At 54.0% G+C, this 12,145-nt stretch overlaps 1 protein-coding gene across 4 annotated transcripts; it reads right to left on the bottom strand.

Annotated features, from left to right (window-relative positions):
- Window positions 1-329: 329 nt before the first annotated feature.
- On the bottom strand, window positions 330-8,281 carry NOL12 (nucleolar protein 12). Of its 4 annotated transcripts, none has more exons than XM_063807817.1 (7): window positions 7,403-8,281; window positions 5,863-5,968; window positions 5,529-5,577; window positions 4,897-5,039; window positions 3,094-3,191; window positions 2,459-2,709; window positions 409-551 (listed from the first exon to the last, which is right to left on the bottom strand). In XM_063807817.1, exons 1-6 carry the CDS (start codon window positions 7,483-7,485, stop codon window positions 2,547-2,549), a joined length of 642 nt encoding a protein of 213 aa, XP_063663887.1. In that variant the 5' UTR covers window positions 7,486-8,281; the 3' UTR covers window positions 409-551; window positions 2,459-2,546. The 4 variants fall into 4 exon arrangements, with proteins under 4 accessions (XP_054531758.1, XP_063663887.1, XP_063663888.1 ...); XM_063807818.1 differs by having other exon boundaries at window positions 955-2,709; window positions 7,403-7,557; XM_009438359.5 differs by having other exon boundaries at window positions 1,857-2,709; window positions 7,403-7,557.
- Window positions 8,282-12,145: the final 3,864 nt, after the last annotated feature.

Below are 12,145 nucleotides of genomic sequence, written 5' to 3'. Positions count from 1 at the left end.
ACCTTGTGCTGTGAGGCAGGGGACATGTGTTGAAAATGGCACACAACATAGAACACAGCATAGAGTTAGAAGCCCGGCATCCCAGCCTCCAGCCTTCCCAGCTCCAGGCTGGGAACCTCCCATCTTTGTTAACCTGGGAACTCTTTTACACAAGCCAGTTGTTTTTCAATTTTGTTTTAGAGTATATGCAGCTAAACTTAACTCTTCTTCATAAATCTCTCAGAGGCCCAACTCTGGAGAGCGACAGGAGGAAGGAGCCCAGGTGCCTCCACAGCAATGGTGAGGGGCTCCTGGAGAAAAGACAAGTTCTCCAGAGGGCTCTGAATCCACCACCCTGATCCTAGAATTGGTCAAATCACTGTGACTCAACTTCCCTGGTCTGCTGGAAGAAATGAAGGCACACATGGAAAGGAGTGGCTGAGAATTTAATACTGGTAAACACTATAAATTGTAAATGTAAGTTGTAAATGACCTTGTCACTGGAGAGGGGAGAAGGAACTGGAGTCAGACGTCCCAGCAGAAACAGCAGCGGCAACATGCGGTAGGCACACCTGGAGAGCAACAGGCACTTTGGTAAGTGGTTCATGCACATGGTCTTATTTTAGTCTCGGGGCAGCCCTAAGAGGTAGGTATCTGGTGTCACCTTACACATGACGAGACAAACCAGAGAGGTCAGCACAGCAGAAGCTCATGCAGCGACCAAGCAGCAGAGCCTGGATTCAAACCCGAGCCCTGCTGTGTGCAAGAACCCCTGGGACTCAGCTGTTCCTGCTCACAGCAGGCTGAGCACCAGAGCCACCTGGAGGGCCCATAATAGGCACCACTGTGCCCAGGCACGAGGCAGCCAAGTGGCACATGCCACCCGGGGAAGACAACTTGGTGGCAGGGAGAGCAGGTGGGCAGTGCCAAGAGGCCAGGCCAAGGCGCTCAGCACAATCCCTAAGGGGAACTCACCATACCCAGGTGCAGCCCTCAGACTCCCACCAGCCTTCATCAGTGGGTTTTGATGGTGACATGGGAGAGGGCCTGCCCACTCCCAGGTACAGCATAACTGAGGCACAGTCACTAAGCCTGCCCCACTGCAAGGCCTGGCTGTTGGCTGTGGAGAGAGGACAGCCATGCAGACCCTGGCTCACTGCTCACCCCCGCTCCAGGAGCTCCCACATCAGGGCGGGTAGAGCCCGCAGTCCTGTCGCAGATGCCCCTCACCGCACTGTCCTGTCATCCTGACTCCATAGTCCATGGGCGTCAGCAAGCCCTGGGAACACAGTTCACTCCCCTTTGTGGTCCTAGTGTTTAGGACCCAACACAGCTCCTCTAACCAAGGCACAACCTGAAATTCTCTCCTGCCCAGGACTGACAAGCTGGGACAAGGAAGGGACAGGGTTTCCATCAACTCATCCATGTGGAAGGAGTGTGAAGACATGGCCCCTTGTGGAGTTCTAGCTGGCACCCGCAGGGTCTACTCTGGTGGGGGCTACTTTTGTACGAGTCAAGATGCAACTGCTTTATTTTTTAGTTTTTTTTTGAGACAAGGTCACAACGTTGCCCAGGCTGGAGTGCAATGGCGTGATCTCGGCTCACTGCAGCCTCCGCCTCCAGGGTTCAAGTGATTCTTCCACCTCAGCCTCCCAAGTAGCTGGGATTACACGCGTGTGCCACCACACCTGGCTAATTTTTGCATTTTTAGTAGAGACAGGGTTTCACCATGTTGGCCAGGCTGGTCTCGAGCTCCCGACCTTAAGTGATCTGCCCGCCTGGGCCTCCCAAAGTGCTGGGATTACAGGCGTGAGCCACCAAGCCCGGCTGCAACTGCTTTAGAAAGAATTAATTAATCCTTCCACGTTGGGACCCACCTGGGAGCTGCTGGAAGCCTGGGGACGCTGCCCCAGTGTGGTGATGGGGGATGACCTGGGACTCAACTGCTTCCACCACTTCAGTGTCAGTTGAGGAGACTCCTGGGGCCGAGGACAAGGGACAGGCACAGAGGCTCCTCGGTGAAGGGCATGGGGGGCACTGCTCCCCCACTGGCCTCAGGAGCCTGCTTTTCAGAGCAGCAGGTGGGCTCTGGATTCTAGCAACGGACACACTGATCCTTAACCCTGGTTAGGATCTTAACACAGGGAGAACTGTACTTTATTGCAGCCACAGGGCTAACTGCTGGAGACAGACCCATGGGCCCTGGCCATTTCCACCACCCCAAAAACCTGCCCTTGTGCGTGGTATCAAGGACAAACAAATCACAAGCGCACAAATCTCTGATGAGTTCCACAAATCTGATGAGTGCCAGGTGGGGTGCACATTTGGGAAGATGCCCCCACGTGGCTCTGAAGGCTCTTCCTGGGGGAGGCCTGCTCTCAGCTGCCTGCTCCTTCCGGAATTCAAACCCCAGGCAAAGGCAGCTGGCCCCAGGCCAGAGAGGTCCTGGCTTCCCAACCTTGAGCTGTGCAGTCATTACCTAGGTGCAGGCTGGGCTACAGGGACAGCCAAGCTGAGCAAGGACAGGTCCCCGCAGCCTAGACTGGGGCACCGCTTCGTTCTCGGTCTCACTCCCCGCTGTGCCGCGCTTTGCCTGTGAGACGGCGGCGCTGGGCCTTGCTGGTACGAGTGGCCCTTGGGGGCTTTTTGGAGTCCTGGGCCCGTCGGGGATGTTTCCTGTTGACCTTTTTGCGGCTGTGTGCATGCAGTGATGCTGTGAGGGCGGAGATCCTAGGGGAGGGCAGAAAGCCTCAGCTTAAGATTGCATTGTGGGGTGACTCACCACCTGGCTCACGGAGGGGATGTCAGGACAGGTTGCGAATGCCAGGACCGCCAAGTTCATGCCAGAGTTGGCCTGCTCTACCTCCAGAGTGCCTGCCAGCAACTCAGCTCAGAGACACAGGCCCTTCACCCAGGCAGGAAAAGCACTGGAGGTCAGACACTATCAGGAGTGGGTGGGACAGGACGGGGCAATGAGGAGAGGCAGAGGATCACTGGACAGGCAAAGCAGAGGGCTGCTCCGGGCCCTACACCTGCTCCACACCACCCTAAGGGCCAGGTCACTACTGCCAGCCAGGAGGGGTGGGACCGGGGAGGCAGCAGGCCAAGACTCACCGCTGAGAGAGCAGGGGGTCTCTGGACTTCCTGGGCAAGGCTTTGGTTGGTTTCTCCGTGGATGACGCCTCCTCCTCAGACCTGTCTCCAGCCCCTCCCTAAAGAGGCACAAGACAATGACTTACATGGAGCAGTAGCTGGGGGGACCTGGGCTGGGCACCCCGAGCCACCATGGCTCTGGCAAGTGGTGGCGCGCCCTGCTGCATCACAGGCCTGGGTTGGGACTAGAGAAGGCTTCGGATGGAAGAACAGTCTATCTGCCCTAAAGCAAGGATTACACAGGGGAAGGTCTGTTTCCAAACCCTTTCCTGCCCCTAGAAGCTTCCAGGACATACTTAAACATTCAGGAATGAAAATCCTAGCAAAACGGGGACAAGACTTGTCTTTGTATCAGAACTTGCAGAATAGTGAGCATAAAATGAAAGACCGGTGTGAGATCAGTATGGTTTTGTTTTGTTTTGTTTTTTGAGATGGAGTCTCGCTCTGTCACCCAGGCTGGAGTGCAGTGGCACAATCTTGGCTCACTGCAACCTGCGCCTCCTGAGTTCAAGCAATTCTCCTGCCTCAGCCTCCCAAGTAGCTGGGATTACAGGTGCACGCCACCACGCCTGGCTAAGTTTTTTTTGAGACGGAGTTTTGCTCTTTTTGCCCAGGCTGGAGTGCAATGGCATGATCTCGGCTCACCACAACCTCCACCTCCCAGGTTCAAGCTATTCTCCTGCTTCAGCCTCCCGAGTAGCTGGGATTACAGGCACGTGCCACCACACCCAGCTAATTTTGTATTTTTAGTAGAGACAGGGTTTCTCCATGTTGGTCAGGCTGGTCTCGAACTCCCAACCTCAGGTGATTCGCCCGCCTCGGCCTCCCAAAGTGCTGGGATTACAGGCATGAGCCACTGTGCCTGGCCCCCTGGCTAATTTTTGTACTTTTAGTAGAGACGGGGTTTCACCATGTTGGCCAGGCTGGTCTCAAACTCCTGACCCCAGGTGATATGCCCGCCTTGGCCTCCCAAAATGCCGGGATTACAGGCGTGAGCCACCATGCCTGGCCCTGAGATCAGTATGGATGTGATAGGGGAGTGGCTCCAGGACTTAAGAACACAGTAACCCACACAAGGAAATGTGTTTTATATCGTAACTGTGTGCATATATGTCCATAAATTCTTAGGCACACCCAGATACAACTCCAGTGGAAACAGCTGTCTCATGAAACAATATTTAACATGACACTTTCGGATATTTTCAATTATATATATTTTTTATGCTGGTTGCAACCTACTCATGATTCACAACCCACAGGTTGAAAACCCACTTAGTGCACACAGACGCGCCAGGGCTGCGAATCGCACAAAGGGAACGATCACAACAAACGGCTACCTTTTGTGAAGCACTTATGACACGGCTGGGCACTGTGCCAGGTGACTCACATGGATTAACCACTTTCACCCTCATACTAATCCCACAAGGCAGGTGCCACCATCAGCAACCCCCAGTTCACTGATGGAGAAAGGGAAGCAGGCAAGGTGAAGGAGCCTGCCCAAGCTCCTCAGCCGCTCAGCAGTGGGGCTGGTCTTTGCAGCACCCCGGAAGCAGGGAATGAAGGGTCCAAAGGGAAGGAGGCCCGGCAGTGGGGTACCCACAACATGGGCCAGCACTGAGCAACCCCGACAAGCCAGTCTGCCCCCACGCCCCTTCTTCCCAGGGCTGGCAGTGGGATACCCATGACATGGGCCAGCACTGAGCAACCCTGACCAGCTGGTCTGCCCCCAAGCCCCTTCCTCCCAGGGCTGAGACTGGGACCCACCTCAGGTGGGGTCAGCCCGAGCAGCCGGGCCCCCGAGAGGTCCAGGTCACTGATGGTGGTCACGGTGACTGTGTGGTTGGGGTGGTCATACTGCACCGACTCCGTCTTTGCTGTCACCAACCGTTCCAGCTCATCTGCCTCCTCTGTGGGGGTGGACACAGACCTGGCCTCAGTCACGGGAACGAGTGACCAGGCTCCAGCCTCCCTCCCGCCCTGGAGTGCAATGCCCCCTCTACTCTGTGGACGTGGAGCGCATCCACAAGATCACTGGCTGTAGAGCCCGGTCTGTGGATGAATGTTGTGAATGATCCCGTTTCCTTCATGCTCTAGTTGGTCCCCATGTCAGACAAACCCTCTGTGACAGCTACTGCTGTCCCTCCCCTCCACCCCTAGTCCTTTCCATCCTTAAAAACTGGGCTCTCTGCTCAGACTTGGTTAACCATGGGGTTTGGGACTCCTTCTCCTGGTCTCTGTTCCACTTGCACTTAGAGGTGCTTAGGACCACCCCTGGCCCCAGGGTACCCCCCAAGATCCCTAGGGCCAAGGAGGTCAGCTTCTATCCCTTCCACCCACCAAGGGTATAAACCAGGCCCATCAGCTGTTCTCCAGGTCAGGGCAAGCATGCCACTTACCCAGAGCCTCTTCTCTCTCTGCCAGCATCTTCAAGTATTCCTGGTGGCGCTGAAACCACACAGGCAGGGAACACAGTGAGTATGGCCTCTCAGGCTGGGGTATTAATCACCCCCAGGGTGAGGGAGACCATGATCCATACTGCAAGATCAGGAGGAGACTCCATCTTCCATCACTCCCAGACCCAGGCCCACAGAGTCTCCACCTGTATAAACTATTCCCCAGTCCTGCCCACACACACACCGCCCCATGCCAGCAGCTGCCTCTATTAGGGAAATCCAAGGCTGCAAGTGCCCTAAGAATCAAAGACCTCCCTCCCACCTTCCCCCTGCGCACCTCCTCCCGAAGCTTCCTCTGCTCCTCTTTCAGCCGCTGCTTAATCTCTTCAATGGCTGCCTTCTTTCGCTCGACCTTCCGCTTGTGGAAGCCTGTCAGGTACTCCCTACAGGAAGGAAGCCGGCAGAGACAGGAGAGTCATTATACAAGGAGAGAAGGGCTTGCTCTAGGAGAAAAATGGCTAATGCCGCGCTCACTATGTGCTAGGCACCATTCCAAAAAAGTGTAAGTATTAGCTCATTTAACCTTCACAACAATGGCCAGGCATGGTGGCTCACGCCTGTAATCCCAGTACTTTGGAAGGTCGAGGTGGGCAGATCACATGAGGCCAGGAGTTCAAGACCAGCCTGGCAAACATGGTGAAACTCCGTGTCTACTAAAAACACAAAAATTAGCTGGGCTTGGTGGCGCATGCCTGTAGTCCCAGCTACTTGGGAGGCTGAGCGGGGAGAATTGCTTGAACCTGGCAGGCGGAGGTTGCAGTGAGCAGAGATCATGCCACTGCACTCCAGCCTGGACGACACAGACTCCGTCTCAAAAACAAACAAACAAAAAACCCTCACAATAACCTGTGCGGTGGGTATCAATCTCCATTTTACAGATGGGAACGTTGAGTCACAGAGTCTAGGTTACTTGCCCAAGGTTAGAGAAAGGATACATTTAGGAAAATAAGGGAGATACTGCCTCTTTCCACTCAATACTCTCCAGGGATCTCAGGTTCAGGCAACAGGGCCAGGCTGTGGGGCGGGTGGGGGGGCCACACACAGTACATGAGGTAACCCCTTCCACACCTGCAAACCTCATTACTCTCTCAACAGGGTTTTCAGGGCCACCACCATCCAGACCTTCGGAAACCCTGCACTGGACCAACACCCATGTCCCCAGGACACCTGACCCTAAACTCGCCTGTAGGGCCTGTTGATGCACGCTAGGAGTTTCCTGATGATGCCCAGCATTTCCCTACCTCCTTCCCTCGGTCTGATCTCAGCCCCTTCTCATCTCCACAGTGCTAGCTGCTCTGTTCCCATTTTGTCCCACAGTCCAGCACTGGGCTTTTCGCTGACCCGCTACCATGTGCCATTTATTTGTCTGGCCAGACGCTGAGGCTCAGAGGTTCCGCTTCCTGATACGGGACCTGGCACACCAAAGGAGCCCAATAAATGTCTAGGGAGCGAATGAATGAACTTCAGCCACTCTCATTTCATTGGCTCATCATTTATCAACCACGGCTGGGCGCCTGCTGTGTGCCGGACCGATGGACTGGGCTGGGCTAGGGTGGTCGAAGCCACTGCTCTGAGACCCGAGCTTCCGGCTGTCTGGCGGCGCAGAGACACTAGGCGAGGTGGGGAGGTCAAGAAGGGAGAAGGTGGCGGCCGAGAAGGGAGAAGCGGGAACGCGGGCTGGGAGGCCGAGAGGGGTTCTCTAGCCACGCCAGAGGGCGGGACCGGAAGAGCCCTCGGCGGGAGCGTGCTCGGCCCCAGACCTGGCCTTGGCCGCGAAGAACAGCTCGAGGGGAGTCCGGTCCGGCTTTGCCACTCACCGCCTCTTCTCCTCGTCGAAGCTAAGAACGAGCCTGGGCCGCCGGTCGTCACCATCTCGCTTCTTCTTCTTGTTGCGGCCCATAGCAGTGAGGCCGCCAGCTTCCTCTCCCTGAAGACACTTCCGGGTGTAGCCTACTCATCCTCCCGGGCGCACACTTTAGCGTCGCACCGAAGTTCCGTCCACCAGGCCCAGCCTTTTAAAGGGACCTCCCAGCTCCTTTTCTTCCCTCTTCCCATGCATGACGCGCTGGTCCCTGATCTCTCCGTGACTCCCAGCTCCAGCCCCTCCCCAGCCTCGCTTCAATGAGAGCGAGGTCCCCTGGACCCCACTGCCTAGGACTGTGCCTGGCACACACTCAATATGGAGTTACTCGTGAATGGCCCAAATTTCCTGTACTAACCCTACTTTGGATTTTTTTTTCCTTTAATTTATTATTATTGCTTTTGAGATGGAGTCTCGCTCTGTCGTCCAGGCTGGAGTTCAGTGGCGGATGTCGGTTCATTGCAACCCCTGCCTCCCAGGTTCAAGCAATTCTCCACCTCAGCCTCCTGAGTAACCGGGATTACAGGTGTGCGCCACCATACTCCCTAATTTTTGCCTTTTTAGTAGAGACAAGTTTTCACCATGTTGACCAGGCTGCTTGAACTCCTGACCGCAAGTGGTCCTCCCATCTCGGCCTCCCAAAGTGCCGGGATTACAGGCGTGAGCCACCGTGCCGGCCCCTACTTTAGATTCTGATGTCAACTCGTTGGTAGTCTCCAAGAGGGAGCCAAACTGCCTGGATTTGTATACTGGCATCACACCTACAGCTGTGTGGTCCCAGACAAGTGGTCTTCGCGGTGCCTCACCCTATTTGTAAAATAAGGGAAAGTATAGTAGCTTCGTAGGGTTGTTGTAGACACTGGTTCTCGAACTTTGGCATACATCAGAATCCCCTAGAGGGCTTGCTAAAAACCTGGATCGCTGGGCCCCACCCCAGAGTTTCTGATCCGATAGAGGTTTCTGAGTGGATTTCCGTTTCTAGCAGGTTCTCAGGTGATGCTAATGCTGCTGGTCCGTGGACTAAACCTTGACAGCTGTGATTGTGAGGAAGTGAATTATGTAAAGTTTGTCTTAACATAAGGCACGCATACATGTGTTTTCTGCACAAGCCATCTTCCCTCTTTGTGCCTCACTTTGCCCAAAGGTGGAATGAGTGTATAATAACATCCTTGACTGAGAATGAGGGCATGGTTGTGAAAGATTGCAGTGAAACAACGCCTGAAGGGGATTTTTAGTCACTTGGATTGTATGCCAGAATCCTTCATCCGCTTTTTTTTTTTTTTTTTTTTCTGAGACAGAGTTTCGCTCTTGTCACCCAGGCTAGAGTGCAGTGTTGTGATCTCGGCTCACTGCAGTCTCCACCTCCCAGGTTCAAGCGATTCTCCTGCCTCAGCCTCGGGAGTAGCTAGGATTACTGGCACCTGCCAACACGGCCAGCTGATCTTTGTATCCTGACTCTGAGTTTTGGAAGGAGGCAGGCAGTTAAGTGCAGCACTCCAGAATGCTGAGTTCATTCCATACAGCTCCTCTGCTTGGGAAATCTATGTGGGATCCTGAGAGGAAGTTACCTTTTTTTTTTTTTTTTTTTTTTTGAGACGGAGTTTCACTCTTGTTACCCAGGCTGGAGTGCAATGGCACGATCTCGGCTCACTGCAACCTCCGCCTCCCAGGTGCAAGCGATTCTCCTTCCTTAGCCTCCCTAGTAGCTGGGATTATAGGCATGTGCCACCATGCCCCGCTAATTTTGTATTTTTAGTAGAGATGGGGTTTCTCCATGTTGGTCAGGCTGGTCTCAAACTCCTGACCTCAGGTGATCCACCCACCTCGGCCTCCCAAAGTGCTGGGATTACAGGCGTGAGCCACCGCGCCCGGCTGGAAGTTACCCTTAAACTGCAGGCCTGGCCTTTCAGTTCTGTGGCCCAGAGCAACGCAGGGGGCTCCCTTAGGGTACTGGACTGCACCTCTGACCAGCTGCTTCTGCCCCTTAGTGGCAGTGCCTTAAAGCCACCTTTGGCACCTTCCTGGGTAGAGGCATCACCCTGGCTGAAGGTGCCCAGAGAGTCACCTTCTGCAGCTGGTCTGTCTTCTCCCAGTCCCAGGCTTCGACCTGCTTGGTTTGCCAGGGCTCCACTCCCACCCAGAGTGGTTGGAGATGAAAAGCGAAGGCTCAGGCCGGGCGCGGTGACTCACGCCTGTAATCCCAGCACTTTGGAAGGCTGAGGCGGGCGGATCACGAGGTCAAGAGATCAAGACCATCCTGGCCAACATGGTGAAACCCCATGTCTACTAAAAATACAAAAATTAGCTGGGCGTGGTGGCACACGCCTGTAGTCCCAGCTACTTGGGAGGCTGAGGCAGAAGAATCACTTGAACCCGGGAGGGTTGCAGTGAGCCGAGATTGCACTGCTGCACTCCAGCCTGGCGACAGACAGTAGGGCAACATGGTAAGACCCTGTCTCTACAAAAAATTAAAAATTAGCCAGGCGTGGTGACATACTCCTATAGTCCAGCGACTTGGGAGGCTGAGGTGGGAGGATCACTCAAGCCCAGAAGTTTGAGGCTGCACTGAGCTGTGATCATGCCACTGCATTCCAGCCTGGGTGACAGAGTGAGACCCCATCTCTGGAAAAAAAAAAAAAAAAGAAAAAAAAACAGGCCAGGCGCAGTGGCTCATCCCTGTAATCCTAGCATTTTGGGAGGCCAAGGTGGGTGGATCAATTGAGGTTCGGAGTTCCAGACCAGCCTGACCAACATGATGAAACCCCATCTCTACTAAAAATATGACAATTAGCCGGGCGTGGTGGTGCATGCCTGTAATCCCAGCTACTCGAGAGGCTGAGGCAGGAGAATCACTTGAACCCAGGAGACAGAGGTTGCAGTGAGCCGAGATCCTGCCACTTCACTCTAGCCTGGTCAAAAGAGCAAAACTCTGTCTCAAAACAAAAAACAAAAACAATAAGAAAAGAAGTGATGATAAACTTAATGAGGAAAAAAGTAACAAGAGCAGCTGACATTTATTTAGCTCTTTACTCTCTTTAGATTATTGATTTTATTATTTGTTTATTTATAGAAATGAGGGTCTCACTATGTTGCCCAAGCTGGTCTCAAACTCCTGGGCTCAAGCGATCCTCCCCATTCAGCCTCAGGAGTAGCTGGAACCACAGGTGCCCACCACTGTGCCTGGCTTATGATGATCTCTTTTGACGTACAATCCACATTTTACTGAGGAGGAAACTGAGGCTCAGAGAGGTGCAGTCACTTGTCTGAGGTCACACAGGCAAGAACAGGTGCTGAGGGTGGGGTGCAGGTGGCCTAAGGACAGAGATTGACTTAACTTATCTGGACCTAGTTTCCTAGGCCCTTGGGACACACCGAGCCTTAAAAGGGGTGAAGGGAACCAACACTCACCGAGCCCCTATTGGGTGCCAGGCACCATGCATTTCTATTTTCTATACATCAGCTCAGCTAATCTTTTTTTTTTTTTTTTTTTTGAGATGGAGTCTTGCTGTGTCACCCAGGCTGGAATGCAGTGGCATGATCTCGGTTCACTGCAACCTCCTCTTCCCAGGATCAAGTGATTTTCCTGCCTCAGCCTCCCCAGTAGCTGGGACTACAGGCATGCACCACCATGCCCAGCTAATTTTTGTATTTTTAGTAAAGACGGGGTTTCACTTGTTGGCCAGGTTGGTCTCAAGCTCCTGACCTCAAATGAATCTCCTGCCTCAGCCTCCCAAAGTGCTGGGATTACAGGTGTGACCCACCACACCCAGCCAATACTAGTTCAGTCTTTTTTTTTTTTTTTTTTTTTTTTTGAGATGGAGTCTCGCTCTGTCACCCAGGCTGGAGTGTAATGGCGCAATATCAGCTCGCTGCAACCTCTGCCTTCCGGGCTCAAGCGATTCTCCTGCCTTAGCCTCCTGAGTAGCTGGGATTACAGGCACACGCCACTGCGCCCGGCTAATTTTTTTTTTTTTTTTAAATGGAGTTTTGCTCTTGTTGCCCAGGTTGAAGTGCAATGGCATGATCTCGGCTCACTGCAATCTCCGCCTCCCAGGTTCACGTGATTCTCCTGCCTCCTGCCTCAGCCTACCAAGTAGCTGGGATTACAGGCATGCACCACCATGCCCAGCTAATTTTTTGTATTTTTAGTAGAGACGGGGTTTCTCCATGTTGGTCAGGCTGGTCTCGAACTCCCGACCTCAGGTGACCTCGGCCTCCCAAAGTGCTGGGATTACAGACGTGAGCCACCATGCCCGGCCTAATTTTTGTATTTTTAGTAGAGACGGGGTTTCGCCATGTTGCCTGGGCTGGTCTCGAACTCCTGACCTTAGGTCATCCACCCACCTCGGCCTCCCAAAGTGCTGGGATTACAGGCGTGGGCCAGCGTGCCTGGCAAACTAGTGCAGTCTTAACAAAGTTTGCCAGATGAGGAAACTGAGGTTCAGAGACGTTGAATAACTGGTCCAAGGGCACACAGCCACAGAGCTGGGGTTTAAACACAGGTCTGTCTGACGCTGAGCCGGGCTTCCTTCCTCCACACCCAGTGGCCTCTCTTACCTGCCCGAGGACTTTCCTCTGCCCGGTTGTGGCCCCAGTCCTAGTGTCTTGTGAGTGTCAGCCAGTGTAGGGGAGAATCAACGTGGGTGAACTGAGGACCAGGCAGGGCAGCCTGGGGGACGTGTTCTCCAATGTCCAGCAG

The sequence above is a fragment of the Pan troglodytes genome, chromosome 23 (genome assembly GCF_028858775.2).
Source record: "Pan troglodytes isolate AG18354 chromosome 23, NHGRI_mPanTro3-v2.0_pri, whole genome shotgun sequence".
NCBI classification, from domain to species: Eukaryota; Metazoa; Chordata; class Mammalia; order Primates; family Hominidae; genus Pan; species Pan troglodytes.
Note: the sequence above shows the minus strand (reverse complement) of the source record. Positions and strands in the feature narration are given on the sequence as shown.

What these genes read in the sequence shown, in the direction of transcription:
- NOL12 (XM_054675783.2), bottom strand. Translation starts at nt 7,485, where the DNA reads ATGGGCCGCAACAAGAAGAAGAAGCGAGATGGTGACGACCGGCGGCCC. An exon ending in AGAGAGAGAAGAGGCTCTGG is followed by an intron (nt 5,040 to 5,528) that starts GTAAGTGGCATG and finishes CCACCCCCACAG; the next exon opens with AGGAGGCAGATGAGCTGGAA. An exon ending in TCGGGCTGACCCCACCTGAG is followed by an intron (nt 3,192 to 4,896) that starts GTGGGTCCCAGT and finishes GTGCCTCTTTAG; the next exon opens with GGAGGGGCTGGAGACAGGTC.